This window comes from Colletotrichum costaricense (genome assembly GCF_030867565.1).
Source record: "Colletotrichum costaricense strain IMI 309622 chromosome Unknown Scaffold_23.1, whole genome shotgun sequence".
Taxonomy (NCBI): domain Eukaryota; kingdom Fungi; phylum Ascomycota; class Sordariomycetes; order Glomerellales; family Glomerellaceae; genus Colletotrichum; species Colletotrichum costaricense.
In genome coordinates, this window is record NW_026848252.1 from 395,888 (window position 1) to 418,525 (window position 22,638).

The following is a 22,638-nucleotide window of genomic DNA, read 5'->3' on the forward strand; positions in this document are numbered from 1 at the left end:
TCATGTGCGTGATGATCGTTGCCGCATAAACTAAGCATCCTGCCCGCGAAACACGCTGACAACAGGATGCAACGTCGATTGTTGATGATAGCCAGGGGAGCTTACAACAGCTACCCAAGCTAAGCAGAGAGGCCCGGGGTTGTTGGGTTGCAACCTGATCTAACTGACAGGACTGGCAGAGTGGTGCTTCCAATTAGGTTCGCACTGGAGATAAATGTTCCCAACTTCCCATTGTGGAGTTGTCGCCGGCGCGCTGGACCGACCTAACCGACCTGCAGAGGGCAAATGGGCGCATACAAAAGTGAGGTGCTCCGTACCCAAGTGAGGTACCTACAGTAGGTTCCCAAGGTACCTTAGGCAGTGCATTCCATTTGGTAGACGTCGGGTAATTAGCGCCCCGAAAGCAGCTTTCCCCGCAGAATTAGAGGAGCACGCAGCTCGAAGGGCCAGGCCCAGGAGGCTCCCCAATTCGTGCAAAACTTAGGACGTCATCAGTCCATGGTGCATGAGGTGAGGTGCAAATCCAGCACTGGCCGGACCCAGCAAGCAAAGCACAGGGCAGTCTCGGTCGCTTTCCACATCATCCACACGCAGCAGTGACCTTTCTCCGGAACCCGTCCAGCCGTGGATAATAATCATCTACAACACCTTGTACTCAGTTGCGACATGCGATAACCCACGGAACGACGACATTCTCTTCCGCTGTTTCAGTCGAACCGAATTAAAGTTTTTTTCCTTCTTTCTTTTCTTCTTCCATATCTGTGATACCCCCTAAGCTGTGAGAGAGGTAGAGGAAAAGAGTAAAAGAGAGCGAGAGCAAGAGCGCGCGCGGAGAGAGAAAGAAAAGAAGAAAGCTTTTTCTGAGGATGGATCAGACAACAACGACAACCGCATCGGCCTCGGCCACCGAGAACACGCCTCTACTACCAACGACAGAACTCCGCCCCAAGTCGTCGCGAACCGTCACGTTCAACCCGAACCCCGTATCCAAGACCATCGAACCGGAGCCCAATTTTCAACGATCAAAATCAAGCCACGGCAACAGTCTGGCGGCGAGCCCCGGGCAGAGCTCGGCCCTATCCTCCATCAACAACAAGCTGCGCAGGAGAAACAGCCATGGCGCCGTGCAGAGCCTGCCGCCACAGATGGTGCCCAAGATCGGTCCCCAGCGGAGCACCAAGAACGCGCAGAAGCTGAAGCTCCTGCCCAACCCCGAGCTCAACGAAGAAAGCCCCGACGAGGAGAGCGGGAGGGACGTGTACTCGCAGTACACCAGGATCAAGGACCCTACGGCGCGTAGGGATGCCGCCCGGCTGGGCAAGGCGGACCGCGACAGGCTGCCCAGGGTGACGGCGTACTGCACGGCGAACAAGTACCAGATGGAAGGGCTCATGCGCTTCCTCAAGGGTCGCGGCAAGTCGAGGGGCGCCAACCCCAAGCTCATTGACGAGTGCATCTACACGGCGTACGACTATAGCAAGACGGTCGAGAACAGGCACGATCGCAGAGTTGGCGCGCAGCCTGATCCGGTACAGGCGTACGAGAGGCGACACTCAACGGGCGACGTCTCGGATAATGGCTTTGCTCGGGACAACCTCATCGACCTTCAATCCGAGGGCCGGCACGACTCTGGTTTCGCCGACGGGTTCGAGGGCGCCAACAACGAGCACGCGATGGTTGAGGGAGACTTTGACACGCAAATCCACACCCCCGAGGTCTTCCTCTTTGATTACGGAGTCGTTGTGATATGGGGAATGACTCTGGCCCAAGAGCAGAGGTTCCTCAAAGAGCTTGCCAAGTTCGAGACGGAGAAGCTGTCGCCAGACGATGTCGAGACGGAACACTTTAACTTTTACTACACAAAGGAGTATCAGGCTCGTATCTACAATGACTTCATCACTCTAAGAGACAAGAGGAATTACATGACCAAGCTGGCCATTTCTCACGCCCTAGCACAGAGTGTCAAGGTAAGGAAATGTTCACGAAGTAGGAGACTGCTCGGTGACTGACATATTCGGAATAGACATCGCTTTTCGAGGAACTGATTGCTTCGACCGTCGACACATGTAAAGACATCCCCACGCAGATCGCGCTGACGGGTAAGATCGCCCTCAGCCGCACGCAAATCAACATGCAGATCGGCGAGCTCTTCATCCTCCGCATCAACATCCATCTCAACGGCTCCGTCCTCGACACGCCGGAGCTGTTCTGGGTCGAGCCGCAGCTGGAGCCCGTGTACCAGGCCGTCCGAACCTACCTCGAGATGGACCAGCGCGTCGGACTTCTCAACGAACGCCTGGACGTCATTGCAGACCTGTTGGCGGTCCTCAAAGACCAGCTCAGTCACGGACACGGAGAGAAGCTGGAGTGGATTGGTAGGCCGAACCCTTCGTGCCCCTTTTCTTGCTTGCCGCGCGGCCTCTTTGCTGACAGCGCTCATAGTAATTGTACTCATTGCGGCCGAGATTGTCGTCGCAGCCATCAATATCGTGGTGGACTTGTATGCATCGGATTAGTAACATTTATGGCACGCATACAAAGTAGGAATTTGGATTTTCTTTCTTGCACAGCGGGGTCTTCACAGGCGGGGAAAAAGCTCAGCAATGGGGAAGGTAATTCACACAAAACAGGGCACACAGAACATCCCCGACCCCCGTGAAAGTGGTGCAATAGAGAACGGGCTTCACAGCGTAGGTCACGTAGCTGGAGGGTGAGGGTGCTAGCCTACTCAGCAGCAGCAACAAACCACTCCGTTTCCCGGGAGTCGATTATGGTGTCTCTCGTATTGTACAAATAAATAAGGAATGTTCTACCCGCAAAGTCCCTCCCCAACGCCATGATACCTGTTAACAAGGACGATGTGCCGCGTGCTCATCAATCGTCCGCCTTGTCGTCCTTATCATCGGCCGCGGGCGTGTCGTCTGCCTGCTCTTCGGTGTCGTAGTTGGTCATCTCCACATCTTCGTCCTGTGACGCAGCTGGTGCGGGCTCTGGTGACTTGTCGCGCTCTTCCTCATCCTCATCCTTGGCCTCAGCACTCTTGCTCTTGGCCGCAAATGCGTCCTTTTCCTTTTGGTACTTGGCCATCTCCTCCTCGGAGCGGGTCTGGAACTCCTCCTTCTCGCCCTCGGGGAGATCCTTCCAACCACGGGCGAGCTCCTCCTCAATGTTGGCATCGGCATCGTCCTTGTTCTTCTCCTCAAGAGCGGGCCGCGTGTCGGCGCAGTACATTTCGAACGCGTTGCCGGGGCGCTTGGGCGGCTTCGCGACGCCGTTCGTGCGGGCCGTCGCCTGGGTGTCAGTGCCCTGGGTCGCGTCGCCGCCCTGGGTATGGGAGAAGGTCTCGGAGCTGGGCGAAACGGTGGCGGCGGTCTGGCTGAGGGGCCTAGAGTTGGCCTTTGCGGCCGAGTCGATCTCGGCCAGGACGGAGGGCTTGCGGTGACCGCGTTTCGTACGCAGAGGCTTTTCTTGCGGCTGAGATGGTGTCAGCATCCTGCTTTGTCGTCGAGGTGGGCTTGGCGGAGGGCCTACAGTCGGGGGCGGGCTCGGGCTGCCGTCTGAATCCTCCACGTTGGCGCTCGTTCTCTTAGCCAGCTGTTCAAGCAGGAAGGCTCTCTCCATCCGCAGCTTCTCAATTTGTCGTCGGATCCGGGCGAGGCGGACTCGGGTCGCGTCGTTTTCCTCCTCAACCTCGCCGGTGCGCTGCTTAAGCTGGATGCATTTTCGCCGATAGGCCTCTTCAACGGAGGGAGGTAGGGAAGGCGGAATCGCTGAGAGGTCGATCGCGGGGGGGTTAGCTCGAATGATCTTCTTGGGAGGCATTGTGCGTGCGTGGGCTATTCGGCGATATCCCAATCGTATCGAGTGTGAAGGGGTGGGAGTGAGAATTGGCTTTTTTCCCCCAAAGACAAGGTACGGGGGGAATGAGTTGCGACGAGATGGGGTTCGCGGCGGATGTCAAGCGGAGCTTTGCGAGGGTGGTAGGTTCAATGATTTTCCAAGGGAGTTTACAAACGTACCGGATTGCGGAGCCATTATTACGTATCTGCAAAGGTCAAGAGTGATGAGGGTAGTACAGGGCACGCCAAACGGACGAAGGAGGTGAGTTGAGACTTGATTGCGACGCGAATCTGAAGATGGTAGAGATGGAACTGGGTAAAAGAGAGCGCGAGGGAATGGGCGAATTGTCGCCAGAAACCAGCACGCAGCAAACACGCCAGCTGGGAAGTGCGAGGCTGGCAGCTGCTGCTGTCTCACACAGACAACAGGCACGCACCTGAACCTTGGGTGCTTGGATGCAGGGGTTCCAGTGTTTCTTTCTCCGTCCGGACGGTGGTTCCAGCACCTGTTAAGCTGTGGTCCAAAGTTTAGAATGCACCAGATGCGCCGGATCGGAACAATGGCTCGCCTGCAGCGTCGTGATTGGTCATCCCCGGTACCAGCCCACCAAGGCTGCAGCAATACGCTCCCGCACCACACACGCCTTGCACCCAGACTTTTTTTTCGAAAGGCCTGCACCGTAGAGGAGGAGCTGCCGCAACCACATCATCAACACACAGGGTACACTCTACACTGCTGTTTTTGAGCCTCACGACTGACACCGCCCCGATTTACGAAGCGCATCAGGTCGGCGGCCCAACATGTCTCTCAACATCCCCAACGCGCCGAACGCCAACCTGTTCAAGCAGGGGTACAACAAGTGAGTCCCCTTTTTCCAATCAGGAGCTCCCCTCCCCTCCCCCGCCTTGGATGCCCGTCACCGACACTGACCCCTCGTAACCAGCTACGATTCCGAAGATGGCGCCGTGCTTCGCAACATCGACGCCTGCCGGGCCATCTCCTCGACGGTCCAGACGTCCCTTGGCCCCTACGGCCGCAATAAGATCGTCATCAACCACCTCCAGAAGATGATCCTCACCTCAGACGCCGCCACCATCCTCAGAGAACTCGATGTCGTCCACCCAGCAGCTAAGCTCTTGGTCATGGCCAGTCAACAGCAGGAGGCCGAGATGGGTGATGCCACCAACCTGGTCATCGTCCTCGCTGGCGAGCTGCTGAAGAAGGCTGAGGACCTGCTGCGTATGGGTTTGAAGACGTCAGATATCGTTACCGGTTACGAGCGTGCACAAAAGTTCGCTCTCGAGACACTCGAGGAGCTTTCTGTCGACAAGGTGGAGGATATTCGCTCGCAAGAGGAGCTCAGCAAGGCTATCCGCACCGTCGTCGCCAGCAAGCAGAACGGCAGTGAGGATTTCTTGGCCGACCTTGTTGCTGAGGCCGTCCTGGCAGTGCTGCCCAAGAACCCCGTCGGATTCAATGTCGACAACATCAGAGTCGTCAAGATCATGGGTGGTGCTTTGGAGCAGAGCCGGGTAGTCAAGGGTATGGTCTTCCCCAAGGAGCCCGATGGATCGATCAAGAAGGCGCAGCGTGCCAAGGTCGGAGTCTTCTCCTGCCCCATCGACACCAGCCAGACCGAGACCAAGGGAACCGTTCTCCTCCACAACGCCAAGGAGATGATGGACTTCACCAAGGGCGAGGAGTCGCACCTCGAGGCCGCCATCAAGGAGCTCCACGATGTTGGCATCAGAGTAGTCATTGCTGGCTCAACCGTCGGCGAGCTAGCCCTCCACTACCTCAACAGATTCGGCATCCTTGTCATCAAGATTCTCAGCAAGTTTGAGCTGCGAAGAATTTGCAGAGTGGTTGGCGCAACCCCCCTTGCCCGGTTAGGTGCGCCGATGCCTGATGAGATGGGTTCCATCGACGTTGTCGAGACCCTCGAGATTGGTGGAGACCGCGTGACTGTGTTCAGACAAGAGAACGAGGCCACAAGAACAGCGACTCTGGTCCTCAGAGGAGCTACCCAGAACCACCTGGACGACGTCGAGCGCGCTGTTGACGACGGCGTCAACGTCGTCAAAGCTATTACTAGAGACCCTCGCCTTGTGCCCGGCGCGGGTGCCACCGAGATCCAGCTCGTTGAGAGGCTGAACGCTCTCGGCGAGAAGACTCCTGGCTTGTCGCAATACGCCATTCGCAAGTACGGCGAGGCCTTCGAGGTCATTCCGAGAACGATTGCAGAGAGTGCCGGCTTGGATGCCACGGAGGTTCTTAGCAGGCTGTACGGAGCTCACCACAAGAAGGACGACTGGGCCACCGGTGTCGACGTTGAGGTAAGCGCAACGGTTTCGTTTGTCCTGGAACGCCACGCTAACCTTTACAGAATGACGACGGCTCTGGCACCCTTGACGCCCGTGATGAGGGCATCTTGGACCTGTTGGTCTCCAAGTCATGGGCCATTAAGCTCGCCACCGAGGCAGCCCGTACCGTCCTTTCCGTTGATCAGATTATTGTAGCTCGTCGGGCAGGTGGCCCCAAGCCTCCTGGTCCCAACCCTGTAAGCCATATCTTGTGCGTACATCGGCTATATCGTGCTGACATTCAGTGTAGAACTGGGATGAGGACTAAATGGGTATATACGGCGGCTGGTAATGGAGTTCATGTCGGTTTTGATGATCATAGACCACCCCAAAAGTCACGTCGAGATATCCCGAATAGAGTCCCAAAGACAAATGCAAGTACTCGAACACGCCCACAGTGATGTCTCCCTATGTGTGAGGTTGGAGCCTAGTGGACGTAACAACTGAGGTCCAGGACAACTGAACGGTAAGTATAACGCATCGCTTGATTTACGAACATTGCGTGCTTGCCATCATCCGGTCATTTTTCAATGACTATGCTAGACAGTAACCCCCTTGGTCCACCTCAACATCGCCCCGTCACCGGTGTTCTTCCTGTAGAAAGCATCATCACCGAAGATTCACCTCTTTGAGCAGTGCATAGATCAGACCGTTCAGGGCAAGGGTCATTCGGACGTTGCCAGACCGGTTTCGTTATCACTTTGGGAGATTAACGGTTAGGAAAGTATTTGTACTAATGAGCTCTCGTGAAGCCCCTGACTCACTTTGCCGTCAGGGGAGGGGAGGATCGCCAATCAAGCTCACATCGGCGCCATCAAGCATCTCGCATGGTAGATAACATCATGGATGGAGCAACAACGACTTGGCCTAGTCGCAGATTCCAACCCACATGTCCTGTTCATCACATCCGCACGCGCTAGTCCTACTTTCGCATGTACCGGCCACTGCTCAAGCTTCGGCAACCTTGAAACCTCCCGGCATCAGATCCGTAAATACCCTAGCAGGGTCATACTTGTTGCGAATCTCCTTTAGGCGGTCCAGGTTCCCCGCGGGATAGCTCTCAAAGACAGGCTGGCCGACGTCTGCCTCGTTCAGATAGTAGAACGGATACATCGCCCCCATGGGTTCTAATGTCTCCCTGATTCTGGTGTTGAACTCGCTGATAAAGGTATCAAAGACTTGGCCGTCCGCCTCGTCCGTCCAGCTGTACGTCTGCTCGATCCAGCACGCAGGCGACTCGTCGATGCCCTGCAACGCACCCGGTCGGGCGTTTGTGGCTGCGAGAAAGGCCGACGTGATGGGGTTGAAGGCGAAGCCGATGATGCTGCCAGGCGTATCCTTAAAGGTGGCGTTCGCGAGCTCGAAGAACGTGTCGTGGGCGATGAGCATGGCCTCCTTATTGGCGTAGATGGGGAGCATGTGGAACCGCTGTCTGGAACCGTAGGAGCGGCCGCCCTCTTGGAAGGATGGCTCGATGGCCTGGTGGTAACGCCCCATGGGAAACGGGGCGAGGGACCTTGAGCTGTTGTCCGGGGTGAGGATGTCGCCGAGGAAGTCCCCCAACACGGCCGGATGAGTGGAGTTTCCGTTGTAGAAGAGCGTCGAGGAGTACGTCGGCCCAGCCGTTCCACTGACGTAGGTAATGACGGGAAGAACAGCAGCCTTGGGATCATTGTGCCCGCTGACGGCGAAGTTGTAAACGCTGTCGACGAATTGTTGCTTGGCCTCTTCGCCGCCGTACGAAGGTGACGCGATCATCACGGATGGGGCACGGTGTGTCTGGAGATCGAAGCGGGTGACTAGACAGAACGAGTTCCCGCCTCCCTGGAGCGCCCAGAAGAGATCTGCGTGGTCGTTGGACGGGGTAGCTTGTACGATGCTGCCATCAGCCAAGACGCACTTGCCCTCTTGTGTCAGCAATCTTGGAACTCAGAATGCTCGCGCGGTATGTCTCACACACCTCATATGCCTTGATATTGCCGTTGGTCGACGCCAGCCCATACTCGTAGCTGAAGAAGGAGATGCCGCCTCCCAACAAGAGACCGGAGACGCCGATCGGGCTGCCCCGACCGCCGAGGACAGTGATTTCCGTACCGTCGAGCGCCGTGTACACATCGGACCACCGGAGACCAGGGCCGATGGCCAACGTGTCGCGGTCGTCGGAGAGTTGGAGGGTCCTCATGTTCCTGCTCGATATCAGGATACCGGTGGCGCCGATGCTGCTTGCGTTGGATATGGGCATGTGCCCTCCTCCACGCATGGCGAATTCGACTTGCTGGTCCACGATGCGCTGAAGGCCAGACGATAGTTGCTGAGCGTCGAGTGGTGCAAATATGCAGGCCGGACGGAGCCAAGACCTCGCGGACCACGGAACTGGATATTGGGTGCCATGTCAGATTCACTTCTGGGCTTGGAGGAGTTCACAGGACGTTGGACTCACCTTGGACTTCCTGAGTGTAAGCTCCGTCTTCGGGAAGAAGAGTTGAGTTGCCAAAATCACCTCGGAGACCCTGGCAGACCTTGGTCGCCTTCTCTGCGCATGGTGTCTCTGTGACAACAGCAGCCGTGGTCAAACCCGCCAGTAAGAAGTAGAGAGCATGCATCGTGTAGGATAGAAGAGCCGCTGTAGTAAGTCAAAGTTCAGTAGCCGGGAAGTGGTGTCAAGCTATGGATAGCCACGACCCCTGACGACAACTCCTGAGATCTTATCTGTTTTCGACAGCGCGTTGATCTCGTCGACTGTCCGATCATACCGCCGGTAGACAGTTGCTCCGGCGGGGTGTCATCGCTCCATGTAGTAACCCAAGTAGCTTAGGGGGTAGAGGCAATTTCGATGACCCATTCTTATCATCTTACCAGTAAACTCAACATATCATGTTGGATACTTGATTAGCTGTCAGCCGAAGAAAGACGAGATCCACTGTGCGGTAGTCGTCGGCCAGGCAATCTATCCAATTAAAATCATGGACACCAATACTGCTCTGGCCCATCACGTTTTCAATTTCGACAGAAGAGTTCGACACGTGCCGATAATCACGAGAAGCACTTGAATAGTATAGCAGCCTCGTGTATATCTCTGGAAGACAGTCGATGCTTATGTAGGGCTCTTCGCCATTGACGATAGTTAGCTACAAGCTTGCGAAGAACTATATGCAGCAAACGAGAAAAACCCGAGAGGCTCTTGGGTGTCAGAAACATCATCTCAGCTTACCAGGAATAATACCAACAAAGTTGAATTGCCAATTGTCGGACTGGAAGTTTCGACATAGCGCCCTCCAGGCTGCACAACCCTCCAAATACCTACCTGTAAACGTAGATCCATAAGTTACCTCGTCTGCTAAACTACTACAATACTTCACGACGCTCAATTGTATTTTGGAGAGCTGGCTGTGGGAACCGAGTCGAATAACTTCCGTATACGATGACGAACAACGAATACGAACCCGCAAGGCACATCAAAAAAAGTAATGCGACCTTGATCGGGCAGGGTTGTCTTGGTACCTAATATATGTTCCGTATCGGGCCAGCAATTGGGCCGATGCCGCGTCCTTGCACTCGATCTAACCCACAATTATTGGGACAACTCTTTCGAGTTCATCCGATACTTTGCGAAATCAATCTACTCGATCTTAGCGGCTTTACTTCTCATTGGTATCATATAGATCTGCAGCTCTTTTGCAAATATCACAAGAACCCAATTGCCCTGGCCTAGCCACAGCCTACAGACGTACCGCGAGGCTCGTGAGTACATGGCTGCATATTGTGATACTAGATACCTTGTTGATCCAGAAAGGCATTTCCTCAGATCACCACGACACCACATGACAGGATTGCCTCGGTGCTCGAGGGTATTCCGCAGTAAGAGTGCCAGGTCTGGTTCAACTTTGACGAGGACATGCTCTGCGTTGGGGACATATGTTTGGGCGACTTCAGGACTGTAGCTGATCAAGTTCGCTGGCTATGACTTGAACGTTCCCTTGAACGAAAGCTTTTCCCGCACAGAATCGCTGTTGATCGGTAGACTGCTTAGAATTGTTGCTGAGGTTGCCTGGAGGGCGTCCGGGCGGACTATTCTGTAACCAAAGACCTCGATTGAAGAGAGAGAGGAATCAGGATGTAGAGTTGCAATCCCGCGTTAACTACCTTACCTCGAGCGACGAGCAAGCACACACTGCATTTGTTTAAAATGTGCTCTTTGCGATTGAGAGCCAGCCAACAAGTCGGGCCCTTGAGTCATTGGCGCTGAACACAGGTTAAAAAGCCCATAGATTGGACATGACAAGAAATTTGTGTGTTTCCAAACTTGGAGAAAGACGTACAGAACTTGTTCCTGTGTTCAGGTTCATGCAGCTTCAGCCTCAAAGGCAGAATAGCAAGGGTGATCTGCTTGAATAACTCCGTCTATCCTGCGCTTGTTTCGGGCTGTTCCGAAGCCTGACAAATATGTTACCAAGACATTGCCAGTGCTTCTACGAGAGGTAAGCTGTAGAGATCGTTGCATTGACTGCTAGATCAAGATAATCAGTCTTGAGACTTAGAAACGCCGCTGGGTGCCCCAGAACCCGGTTTTCCCAACGAACACCTTCTCCAAGAGGCATATTGTCATGAAACAGAATTGTTACGAGCATTCTCATGGTTACTTCCAGTATTTGATGCCTCAAATCTCTTATGAAGTTATGGTGTACCGTTGTGGGCGTTGTCTTGAGTAAACACCAAGTGATCTCACCGTAAAGGGGGGTATCAGCATCATCACGAGCATTAATCATCACATACGACCATACCCATTGGAAAACTCGGGATCCCGTCCGCTCTCCCATAGATAAGCCAATGAGGGCCGGATTAGTAGTTGGGTCGGTGACGACCAGCGAATACCTGGTGTTGTATGTTTTGGAAGTTTTTGGCCTTTGTCGTGATCTATTTTTGTGGGACACAAGAGACGACTAGAGCTGGGGACCTGAGGAATGACGCTTCTCACTTGCATGCAGAAACCAATGTAATCGACGCCGAAAAACGATAAAGTCTCTTTTTAGAGGTCTTCGCAGCGCATGAGAGGCGTGTGTTATACTTGCAACTAGACGCGGCTACCCCTTTTCTTTCCGCAACCCACGCCCTATTCTGACTCAGGGCATGCGTCCTTAGAATAGCAATGTGATTTTATTGGTCGTGTATGAATTAAGGAGTGACCGAATCCTTTCTTTCCTCCACTCTGGCAAGTCTTGATACCAAGAAACACTCAGAGTGCGATTTGGAGGAGAAAGACATGGCTCAAACACTATGATGCTACCGTTGAACCTTTCCTCCCCTCATCAAGTACAATATCAAACCCCGCTAGAGTTGCTAGTGCCTCTCGGCATCCCTCTTGATATTTCTTAACTCCACCTAGGTATATCAATTGCTCTCTCTTCTTGCCTGGGATGTTGGCTCCGTTATATCACGAGTCGGTCAAGGGCATTAAGGTCTTGCCATTGGCAGCCTGGATTGCCTGCTTCCACTTCTCCTCGTTGTTTGTTTGTAAATGGTAGTTTCAACTCTGATATGTATGCAGTGCTAGGGAACTCTGTAGGCGACTGGCTGACGAAAGGGCACTACCTTCAGTGTTTTCACGCGACTAAGCTTCTTGCCGCTGCAAATATATGGAAGAACAGCAGTTGAACGTTCTAGTAATCTGGCAACGATTGGGATGGCCTGCTTGACGCCAAAAGTCTGCCCACTTACCACTCAGTCCCGTTGGTTCGATCAAGTAGCCGAGGGATCGGGCGTATTCAGGTGGGGGATTCCCCGAGCTTATCACATATCTTTACTGACAATAATTGATACGTCTTTTAGCCAAGAATCCTCGGCAACTATTGAAATACTCTAAATAGCTAGAAATGGTATGGTGTCATTAGTCTGTCACTCTTACTGGGCCCGAGAGGTTTGTGATGTAGTTTGGATAGAATTCTCAGAAGGAAACACAACGTTAGATAGAAAGGTATGAACCGAATATGCTAGGCTGAAAGAGTAGTCATGAGTCACTAGATTAGTTGAACTGATATTGAACTGTCGTACGGAGGAGTTGGGACTCTTTAACGCAGCATGTGAAATATTGACCAAAATTGGCATGAGCGAGGAACCAAATCGATTCAAGCAGACAATCGCTGCACAGCTGTTCTACAAGCAGTCTTCAATGTTTCCTAAATGATTATTTCATTTCCTGTTGACAACGAAGGCACTAGTTTGCCGTCCCCTCGACTGGCCCTCTCGAATGCTCGACGGGGAGAAAACTGCATGTTGACCCATAAAGACTTCACTTCGCTTTGCAGCCAAGACGACCACGCCGGAACACCACTTAAGTAGAAAAGAATAAACGTGGGCTTCTTAGGCATGTTTGCCCCGAAAAACCAGGCCTCATGCGTCTCGGAGTCCTTGAAGTGAGCAAACCGGAGAAAACCTCCCTGAGATGCGCATTCCACGCATCCGCCGCCTCCCCCCTGACGTCGATCTTCGAGAAGCTATTCTGTCGCATGAAACGAATGGTCTTCCCAATCCATCCCAACTGAATATCCACCACCACTGGCATATTCCCGAAAGGCACTTGGGGTCCACAAACCGAGAACATGTCGATGAACCCGGGGATCAGTGTACCAGCGAAGGTATCAACCTTGGATGTCCAACATTTTTTGAGCGGCCTTCCTTGGGACCCTTTGACATCTATCTCGATGAGAGCCCCAGTGCCGGCGTCAAAGCCTAGAGCAAAGATGACCATGTCAAACTCATACCCCCCGGACCCCGTGACGACACCGTTCTCATAAAGATCAATGCTATCGGAGGCGATGTCAACCAGCTGGACGATGGCCGTCGTTATCAATGTTTCCACGTCTTGAGCGAGCTTCAAGAGACGTACGCCTGAGCAGACTACGCGGTCCGGATCCTGGAGATGGTGCTGGACAGAATGAATACCAAGATCCCCATGCCCAGGTTGAACTCTGGCCCTACATCACGACAAGGATCGCAAAGCTGTGAGAGTTCGACGACACTGGTTGGCGGTCCGAGCTCGAAGCGCCGGGCTAGGAGAACATCCTCTTCAGCTAAACCCCTCAATGCCCTATGTGCCGACCAAACTCAGTCGCTCACACCATTCTTGGGCTCCTATCATACCTGGCCTGTAATAGCAGATGGGCTTCTCACGGCCAATAATAGCCAGCCAGAAGTGGGAATGGTCAGCGAGCCACTATTTGGAAGTGCTTGGGCAGACGTGGATTCTCTGATTCCGGTTCTGATAGACAATGCCTCTAGCTCAGGTTACTACGACTTGCCTCATGTCCTATGCTCCGAGTTGAGGAAACGAGTCTGCTCCAATGTCTGCATGATTTTCTCTCATCTGAGTTTCTGCCTCAGACACAACATATTTGCCAGCTCTCCTGACCATCGGTGAACATCTCGATTGTCATCAGACAGCAGCACGTTGAGATAACCCTTCGTTAGATGAAGTAAGAATGGTAGGCAAAATGCCATCTAGGATTTCCAGTGCATTCGAACATTAGCTGGACAAAAGCTCAGGGCTGCCAAAAAGATTCTCGAAGCATCCAGCTCGAAACAAGGTAACCGAAAGCAAGCGTCCATGTCAAAAAATCTGCGAGTGTGCTCACTCATTCACACTTCCAAACATATGTCTAGTTTCGATAGTCGTTCCATCGTAGTCCTCCAACTTTGGACCATTAAACATAACCTGAAGATCTTTCCACATGATGTACGACGCCATCATCTTTTGGCGTACTATTGATGTTGGAATCCATCTCATGGTCGGCAGCCTTTCTGTACTCCTCTTCCTCAGCCCGGGTAGCGTGGGTGTAGTGGACAGCCACTTTCTCGCCAAAGGCCTCGTTAATATCTTCGAGAGACTTCTTGGAAGTCTCGGGGAAGTAGAGAAAAATGACCAACAGGTAGCATGCTGTAGGTACAATAAGAACAAGGAAGAACCTCCAGGTGATTTTCTCCAGGGCAATCGGTGCGACCATGAGCATGACCAGCGATGCTAGAGCGCTGTTGACGATGCCAAAGGCGCTTCCCTGGCTGCGAATGTGGTTCGGGAAGATCTCTGTCAGATACACGAACTGCGTCGCATCTATGCAGCACCCAAAGAATGCGATGAAGAGATAGATGAAAAAGACGGCAGCATTCAGACCTGCAATGTTGTCTGTACCGAGATATCTGGCCTGCAAGGCGCATTCACAAATGAGCGAGACCAGGATGCCAGAGATTCCCACGAGAAGAAACTTGCGGCGGCCGAAGCGGTCGAGAAAAAGTGCCGTAATGATGTTTCCGAGGAAGCCAACTGTAACCCAGATTCCGAGAAGGAGCAATGGCATGTAACCCTTCAGGCCAAGACTGATGAACAGGAGAACGCCATAGTTGGCTAGAACAAGGGTTCCGGTGAGCTGGGCCCCCCACATGAGAATCATGGCGATGATGGTCCTCTTGCGATTTGGTGCAGTCCGCAAAAGCTCGTACCAGACGATGCCATCCTGGCTCTCTTGGTCTTGTTCGACTTGCCGTCGAATTTGGTGAAATTCCTTGGCAACGCGCTCGATGGAGGCTTCGTCGTTGGATGCATGCAAGCGTTTCAACACGATATGGGCTTCTTCGAATCTCCCCTTTCGCATGAGCCATCTTGGAGAGTAAGGTAGCATAAAGGACCCAGCAAGAAGAATTACGACGGGTGCTGCCTGGAAAGCCATGGGAAAGCGCCAAGGAAAGCTTGATGTAGAGCCGGATGCCGTGATGAAGTACACGCCGAAATTGATCCAAGAGCTCAGCGAATAGCCCACGCCAATCATTACACCATGTATCGACACCATGAACCCGCGGGTCTCTGGCGTGCTAATCTCGCTCTGGTACATAGGGATGATCTGTTGATGACTATTGCTTAGCAAAGTTCGGACCTGCAATTGCGTGTGGGTGGGGACGAACGCTGAACAGCATCCCGAGGCCAAATCCTGCAATGAAACGCGCGATCAAGAACATTGTAGTATTGATTGATCCAGCGCAGAGACCAGCTCCGATGCTCATGATCGCGGATCCGAGCTGCATGCTGTGTTTACGAGAAAAGCGATCTGCAGACCAGGCACTAAAGATTGCTCCAAGAACGGCGCCTGCAGAACCGAGGCCTATGACAGCGAATGATAATTAGTCATTTTGGTTGGAAGCTTTGCGCGACGTCCTTGGGAAGAGCCATAGGCCGTACCATTAAAGGCTCCGATCAAGGCACTTGTGGTTTCATAGCCAGGTGTGCCCGGTGGTGCCAGGTTTAGGGATACATAGAACGATGGCTGTCCTATGATGGCTCTACGATTCCACCCCGTCAGCGACTTAGTATTCTCAGAGAAAACACCGAGAACCATACACAGGGAAGGAAGAGGATCAGAGCTTACCCCATAATTGCGAGGCCATAGGAGCAGGCAATGGAACCAATTGCAACAAACACTACAACCCAGAAGTTGAAGACGTTTGGAATGAATCGAGCCATGGCAGTTACAAAAGCTAGGTAAAGGATTAGGCACGGACAAGACAGAAGATGATTGTTTGAGTGATTATCAAAAAGGGAATTGAAGAATGGGGCCCATTCGCTCCGTTCCTGGCTGGAGAACGCTTCTTATCAATGAGCCCACGAGCCCAGCCCAGCTCTCTTCGGTATCAAGGCAAGGTAGCGGCAACGGGGGGAATAGCGAGAGGCATTTCTGGCACGGCCCAACCCCTCAAAGGCAGTTCAGCTCGGGTCGAGACGGAGGTGGCTAGTGAAGACGGCAAAGTTGTTCGATTGTCAAAGGCAACATCTACTCGATATCTCCCACCGGCTCTCGAACGTGATCATACTGTGAATTGTGTGTGGACAATTACACCGAACCGCTAGAAATCAAACCAATCTCCACTTATGGCTTAGCGTGGTTGTCGCGTAGGGCCGCGGCGGTTCCATGATTGCGGAGACGGAAAATTGCGGAGACGAGTGCGGGGAAGGAATCTGGGGTAAAGCGGTTAGCTTGGATGGCAAATGCTTGCACAAGGCCAGATCCGCGGCACCTTCCTACTACATATGTACCTCGGCCTGCTGCCGCTTGCCGAACACACTGCACCCCCCTTGCCTGTCATTTCCCAGCTCCATGATTGACGAAGAGATGAGTTCGGCTCCGAAGATGTCCACCACCGGCAGGTCTACGCTGGCTGCTGCAGCAATGGCCGGCAGCACCAAGAGGAAGCGCTCTGCTATCGCATGCGTTGCCTGCCATCAGCGCAAGGTCCGCTGCAATCTCGCCGCTCAGGGCCCGCCCTGCACAAACTGCTCGGAGGATGGCAATGTAACCTGCCGCGTGTATGGCAGCCGGGCCCCGTCTGATGTCCCGCCGCCGCCGCCGCCTCCGATATCTCCGGCCATGCCGTCGCCCTCCAGCTCTTCACAGCATCTGCCTGGCCGAGGAGACGAGCACTCCAGCGCCGATCCGGAACCAAATCCGGGCCCATCTTCGAAGCGGCAGTATCGCCCGACCAGTATTGAGAACTTATTGTGTACCGCACATGATCCAACTTATGCACATGGCACCCCGAATGCTCCTGTTCTCTACTATATTGGTTTGTTGTCTATCTCTTCTGGCTATTAGGCAAGCCCTCTCAAGACTGACATACTCGGGCGTACAGGCGAGTCTGCTGGCATGGCTTTGCTCTTCGACGTTTGCTATCCTTCTCGTCCTTTGCCAGGCAACTTTTACATCATTCAGCGACAGCGTCGTTACTTTCCCCCGGCACATATCACATCTCCCCTGATGGCGCGCCCGCTGCCTGAACCGGCGGCTCTTCATGACATGATTTGTTGCTATTTTCGTTACCTTCACCCGTATTTACCTGTCATCGATGCGGGCCGTTTCATTTCAGCATTCGCCAACCAGCCAAGCAGCATCAGCCCCCTCCTGCTGTGGAGCGTCTTATTTGCTGCCGCTACGGTAGGAATCTCCACCTCTCTTTACCCTGTTCCCATCCATGACCAATATGGCGACATTCTAACATAACACTTCATCAAGTTCGTCAAGCCAGAGCATTGGCAAGCCACTGAGTTCAGAACCAGAAAGGAATACCAAGAGGATATCTACCGGCATGCCAAGGTGAGCTTTTCCTCTGGATGGACCCCATCCGTTCCATAGCATGCCACCAGGCAAGCGGCAATGTTATAAAGCAAGCGACAACATAATCGCTGACAATGTTTTGTAAAGGCGCTCTATGACAGCCAGATCGAGGTAGACAAGCCGACAATAATACAGGCTTGCATACTCCTCTCGTATCACCTCGTGGACCGAGAAGATCTGGACGGGCCATGCCACTGGATTGGAGTGGCAACCGGTCTAGCACACAGCATCGGTTTCCACCGAAAACCAACATGCGAACGGGTCCAATCTTCTCCATTTTCCCAGTCACAATGTAGTATTTGGGCACGTATCTGGTGGAGTCTTTACTCCCGTGAGGTTTGGCTCGGTCTCGGTTTTGGCAGGCCACTCCGAATCAACTCGGAAGATTGCGACTTACCAATGCCAGAACCCGCCGCAGTGCTGAACGATGTTGACAGCCTTCCAGCTACACTGCGAGAAACATTCATTCCTCGCGAGTTTGAAACACTTGTGCCTCTATGGATAGAGTTGCTGAAGCTGGCTGGTGAACTGGAAACAATCTTACGACTCAACTTTCGGCCTAGTCAACCACCCGCGTCGCTCGCGGCTGTCGAATTACATTACAGTACTCTCCAGGCAATGCAGAGCAAAGTCTGCGTGGAACTGATGGGGGAAACACCACTCTTGTTATTACATCGCAGTGTCCTCAAGATTTACCATGGAACTGTGTTAATTGCTCTTCACCGACCGTACCTCATCCCGTCAAAGCAAAGCTCAACAACTCCTCTCGAGCCATGCAATATCCAATCGCTCGCAATGGACAGGTACACCACAGCCGCTTCGGCCATCACAAAGGCCGTCAACGACCTTGTACGCGCTGACCTACTCAACGTTTCACCCCCCACGCTCCCGACCTGCATCAATTCCGCCATTGGAGTACACCTCCACGAAGCGTGCCGTTCAGAGGGAATCGGCCGCCAACTAGCGTTGCACAATGTAAACCTCCACATGCTTGTTCTTTCCCATCTCGGCAAGATTTACTGTTCCGCCGAGATACAGTATCGTTTCTTTCTCCAAATCATGAAGACGGCTGAGCCTCTTCCCTCGGCTCAAAGCAGAAGAACGTCTCGTAGGGGAAGTTGTAATCATGCAGGAACAGCAGCCGTAGGACCCCTGCAAGCCAGTGAGCCGCAGGATGCTACTTGCGAAACAACCGCCTATGATGTGGTCACCCCGGTGTCTACGCAACCGGCATCTAGGGAGTATCAAGATGCAGTTCATGGCCAAACACCCTGTAATAGCGAAGGAGATGCGCTCTTGGGGGATGCAAACATCGATCACGATTTCTTTTTGTCCTCTACTTTGTTCAATATTGACTCAACTCCCTTCTCCGAGGAGGAAATGGATTTCTATAAGCAATGGGGTCTAACAAATTTGTAGAGAAAGTTCTAGACACTGTCATTAACATATCTTTCGCCTCGGACGTGGGCTGAATGATGAGTGATGCACGTTCTAGTGGTAGCTGTATTGTCCAGAGAAAGTATGCCTCGACTGGGAAATTTGAGAGCATTGAAAACCTCGTTCTCCTATCATCATTTCAAGTGTCCCAACTCTAGATGTCTCTGGTACACGAGAGTACACTCAACATGTTTGATTCTACCTCACAGCTTGGAGACAGCTCGAGCTGTGATGTGGTCCTCGCGACCCTCCAAGACTTGAGCATACAATTCCGAGAGCCGGTCTCGATACAAGTCTCCGACTTTCTTCCGCTGAAGTTTGAGAGTTGGTGTCAGGGTTTCGTTGCCTACCGAAAACGGTTCGATGGAGAGGTCAAAGTTCTTGACACGCTCGTAACTCGCAAACTTGTTCGCCTTGCCCACCGCCTCGAGATCCTGGAATACCCGAGCACGCACTGCAGCATCCCCACAGGCTTCTCTGATGGCTGGCAAGTCCGACGATAAAACTATACGACCGAGGACCTGGGATGCAAGAGGCGCAAAAAGCTCAGGGTCTACACCAAACATGCCGATGGTGAATGCCTGCAGACTGTCACCATGAACAAAGGCCTGAGCGATGTATCTGCAGCCAGATAGATATATTCCCTCGAGGCGCTCTGGCGATATGTACTCGCCTTGAGCGAGCTTGAGAAGGTTCTTGCGACGGTCGACAATGGTGAAGCGACCCATGTCGTCGATTGATGCGATATCGCCCGTGCGGAACCAACCGTCTTCGGTGAAGCTCTCGGCCGTTTGCTCCGGGTTCTTCAGATACCCTTTGAATAAGTTGGGTCCCCGCAGCAGGAGTTCGCCACGTGAACACGGGACATCTTCGATGGTGTAGCCCATCTCAGGCACGGAGAGCAAGCAGGCCTCTGTCGACGGTACAAGACCTCCGCAGTGTCCCGTGCTGGCATCAGCCCGATTTTGTGCCAATGCACAAGCGTACGTCTCGGTCATACCGTAACCCTGGATCACGCTAGATCCACTCACCACACTCAAGAACTTGTGCAATGCTGGGTCGAGTGGCGCAGAACCGGTAATCATTGTATGTGCGCGGTCGAGGCCCAGTGTGGCCATGATTTGCCGGCCCCAGATCCTATCGTGAAGCGGGTGCTTGTTAGTAGGAGCTTCTGCGTCTTCGAGGTTCGCCAGTTTGGTTGCCACAATGTACCTGCTCACAGCCCCTCGGATCCCGGAAGCTTCGAGTGTAGCCGACTTGAGGATACCGCCGAATCGGTTGTAGATTCTTGGGACTGATGGGAAGATAGTCGGCCGGAGGGACTGCAGACCCTCTACAAGATTGGAAATGTCGCCGCTGAAATATCCCATCTTGGCCCCACTGAAAGCGCCGAGGTGTTCCAAAAGTCGGCCATAGACGTGTGCTAGTGGTAGATAGGAGATCATGACATCGTTGCCCGGCAGTCCCGCATCAAGGAGAGAGCCAACTGTCGCTGCGACCGAGCCCTTGTGTGTCAAGACGACGCCTTTGGGCGCCCCGGTAGTTCCCGAGGTGTAGTTGATGGTGGCTATATCATCCGGCTGTGGGGGCCGCAATGACCTGGAAGAGGCTGCGCCCAATTGCTCAATTTCTTTCAGCGAGTAGATCTGAAGGTCCAGCTTGAGTGCTTCTGTGATGGATACCAACAGCCGGTTGCGCGACAGAGAGCCTTGGTTGTCTGAGCGGGACTGAACATCGTCCAGTATCACCAGACACTTGAGCCCAGGCAAGTTCGGCTTTAGAGCGATCAGTGCTGGAACATGAGTGACAGAAGTAACAACGCATGTCAACTCGGCGTGACGAATAATGTACTCTGATGCGTCTGGGCCCAGCGTGTCGTATAATGAGACACTGAAGAGTGATTGCGACATGCATGCGAGGTCGACAATTGGCCATTCAGGTCGGTTTTCGCACCATAGCCCAATGCCAAATTGTGTTCCGAACTTACCGACGCGCTCGTGAATCTCTACCAGACCCTTTCCGATGTTGTTCCTGCGTTGCTGGACAGTTTTGAAACTCAGCCACTCCCAAGGAAGATGACATTGCCGAACGAGGTCGTAGGGTCGGCGGCCCAGATAGTCTGACTTTGGATTACTCTTCACAGTGGCCTCGAACATGTCGTGAGCCGTCAATATATCTGGGCCGATACCCTCCAACAATCCATCTACAAATTGCCAATGTCTGTACACATTTGAGCGACCAGGTTGGCTTGTACCTGGGAGTGCGACCGAGTATGGCTGGTGCTTGGGTCGCGTTTCTCTGAGGTCGAGTATCCTTTGGACATGCGACGGTAAAGATGTTGAAAACACCATGCTTGCTTCGAGGCGACGAGTGCAATTCTAAGGCTGGAGAGTAGAATGAATTTGAGACAACATCGGGGAGGTGGAGGGCTTGCCGAAGGGAGTATGCGAGAGCGGCGCAGACCGGCGGCATGAATAAATAGTAAGTAGATACGGAAGCACGGATAAAGATACCCTTGGCGGATATGTGAGAACTCGGTTAGGTAAGGTGGACAACGGGACCATTCATCTGCCCCGTGAAGTTGCCAACTGGAATTGCCTGTGCACGCCAGAAGAGGCAAAAGGACTTTTGTGCAAAGCCTCGGCTTGGTGAATCTATTACCGCTGCAGAACGCGAACAATTGACTACCAAATATTCACTTGGATGTGCGACTCTGTTTTGCCTCATGATTCGGCCATGGCCTAATTCATCCGGCCTCGGGCTTCTTTGCAAGCCAATACTCCGGGGATGCTTTCCAAGCCAATACTCCGTGGCTTTCTTGTAATGTTGTGGTACTTGGTGGCATTGGTTCAGAATTTCGGATTGACTGGCTGCTTCATCATAAAGGATACCAGACCTCCAAGCAGCCGAATTCCTAGTCACGCTGGTCTACCAATAACCAGAGCAGCTTCAGAGAGGGGTTTCGCCCCATCGTGCTCGGCAGCATCGCTCCATGGCCGCGATCCCTGGTAAGCTCTATCATTCGTTGTCCTGCCGAGGTTCGGCTCATTTTATTCAAGACAGAGATCAAACTCGGCCAGTGGGTTGGATGCCGAGAGGTGCAGAATCGGCTCCCAAGTCCCCCACTGCCGGAGGCCTGGACCGAATTTGAGCGGGGCCGCTGAGGGAACCGCGGCACCGCGCAAAACCCAGCACTTGCTACGGATTGCTCCTATTTTGTCGAGCTTATACCATCTGGTTGAATGCAAAGCCACCGCAGCCGGACATGGGTCAACTGAAGTGCGATTCGCGATAAATGCGTAACTATTTTAAATATCACAAAGTACGCCACGAAACGACATTCGAGCGACAGCCACATCCAATGGGTGTTCTCAATATTGGTGTACTTTCTAGGATAGTGGTATTGCCTATTAGGGCGAGGAATTAATTCTGTGGCCAATCATAGTTCGCAGTCAGGTATTCCACCAGTGCCGCTCCAACAAATGTAAGAAAGCAGGCTATCATGGAGGGAATGCGAGTATTACGCGTTATAACATTAGCAAAGTGCCTGAAGTGTACTGGTACGCTTTCTCATTCATCTCATTAATGAAGACTTGGGCATATTTGTCTTCTCGTATTCGTGCTTCTCATCTTGGACTTATTATTGGTGAAATTGTCCGTTTAGGAATCTCAGCTCGTCGCACTGATCAGCTCAGTAGCAAGATGTTATCCCCACTTAGACCCAGCTATTTCTATTAGGGGGCTTGGCTGGGAGCCATTTCAAAACATCACAGTCATGGATGATAGCTCGTAAGTCAGGCACTATATTTGGTGGAGGCTGCCTTCATGGGTAGCTTCATCTTCTCCCC

At 53.0% G+C, this 22,638-nt stretch overlaps 7 protein-coding genes across 7 annotated transcripts; 3 read left to right on the forward strand and 4 right to left on the reverse strand.

The window, feature by feature from the left end:
- Positions 1 to 866: 866 nt before the first annotated feature.
- On the forward strand, positions 867 to 2,516 carry CCOS01_15276 (uncharacterized protein; the record flags this gene model as incomplete). The annotated part of the gene is made up of 3 exons (XM_060463417.1): positions 867 to 1,967; positions 2,024 to 2,375; positions 2,443 to 2,516. 3 exons carry the CDS (start codon positions 867 to 869, stop codon positions 2,514 to 2,516), a joined length of 1,527 nt encoding a protein of 508 aa, XP_060306020.1.
- Positions 2,517 to 2,874: 358 nt separating this feature from the next.
- CCOS01_15277 (HMG box protein) lies at positions 2,875 to 3,822 on the reverse strand (the record flags this gene model as incomplete). Its single annotated transcript, XM_060463418.1, has 1 exon — positions 2,875 to 3,822. One exon carries the CDS (start codon positions 3,820 to 3,822, stop codon positions 2,875 to 2,877), a length of 948 nt encoding a protein of 315 aa, XP_060306021.1.
- An 818-nt stretch (positions 3,823 to 4,640) lies between these two features.
- Positions 4,641 to 6,471, forward strand: CCOS01_15278 (T-complex protein 1; the record flags this gene model as incomplete). Its single annotated transcript, XM_060463419.1, has 4 exons — positions 4,641 to 4,699; positions 4,784 to 6,176; positions 6,227 to 6,400; positions 6,454 to 6,471. The coding sequence occupies 4 exons, from the start codon at positions 4,641 to 4,643 to the stop codon at positions 6,469 to 6,471; spliced, it is 1,644 nt and encodes a 547-aa protein (XP_060306022.1).
- A 680-nt stretch (positions 6,472 to 7,151) lies between these two features.
- On the reverse strand, positions 7,152 to 8,806 carry CCOS01_15279 (FAD binding domain-containing protein; the record flags this gene model as incomplete). The annotated part of the gene is made up of 3 exons (XM_060463420.1): positions 7,152 to 8,102; positions 8,164 to 8,576; positions 8,644 to 8,806. The coding sequence occupies 3 exons, from the start codon at positions 8,804 to 8,806 to the stop codon at positions 7,152 to 7,154; spliced, it is 1,527 nt and encodes a 508-aa protein (XP_060306023.1).
- Positions 8,807 to 13,900: 5,094 nt separating this feature from the next.
- CCOS01_15280 (uncharacterized protein) lies at positions 13,901 to 15,708 on the reverse strand (the record flags this gene model as incomplete). Its single annotated transcript, XM_060463421.1, has 4 exons — positions 13,901 to 15,091; positions 15,153 to 15,349; positions 15,427 to 15,527; positions 15,614 to 15,708. The coding sequence occupies 4 exons, from the start codon at positions 15,706 to 15,708 to the stop codon at positions 13,901 to 13,903; spliced, it is 1,584 nt and encodes a 527-aa protein (XP_060306024.1).
- A 664-nt stretch (positions 15,709 to 16,372) lies between these two features.
- Positions 16,373 to 17,777, forward strand: CCOS01_15281 (uncharacterized protein; the record flags this gene model as incomplete). The annotated part of the gene is made up of 5 exons (XM_060463422.1): positions 16,373 to 16,805; positions 16,872 to 17,173; positions 17,252 to 17,332; positions 17,441 to 17,464; positions 17,760 to 17,777. The coding sequence occupies 5 exons, from the start codon at positions 16,373 to 16,375 to the stop codon at positions 17,775 to 17,777; spliced, it is 858 nt and encodes a 285-aa protein (XP_060306025.1).
- Positions 17,778 to 18,993: 1,216 nt separating this feature from the next.
- On the reverse strand, positions 18,994 to 20,946 carry CCOS01_15282 (long-chain-fatty-acid-CoA ligase; the record flags this gene model as incomplete). The annotated part of the gene is made up of 1 exon (XM_060463423.1): positions 18,994 to 20,946. One exon carries the CDS (start codon positions 20,944 to 20,946, stop codon positions 18,994 to 18,996), a length of 1,953 nt encoding a protein of 650 aa, XP_060306026.1.
- Between the last annotated feature and the right edge of the window lie 1,692 nt (positions 20,947 to 22,638).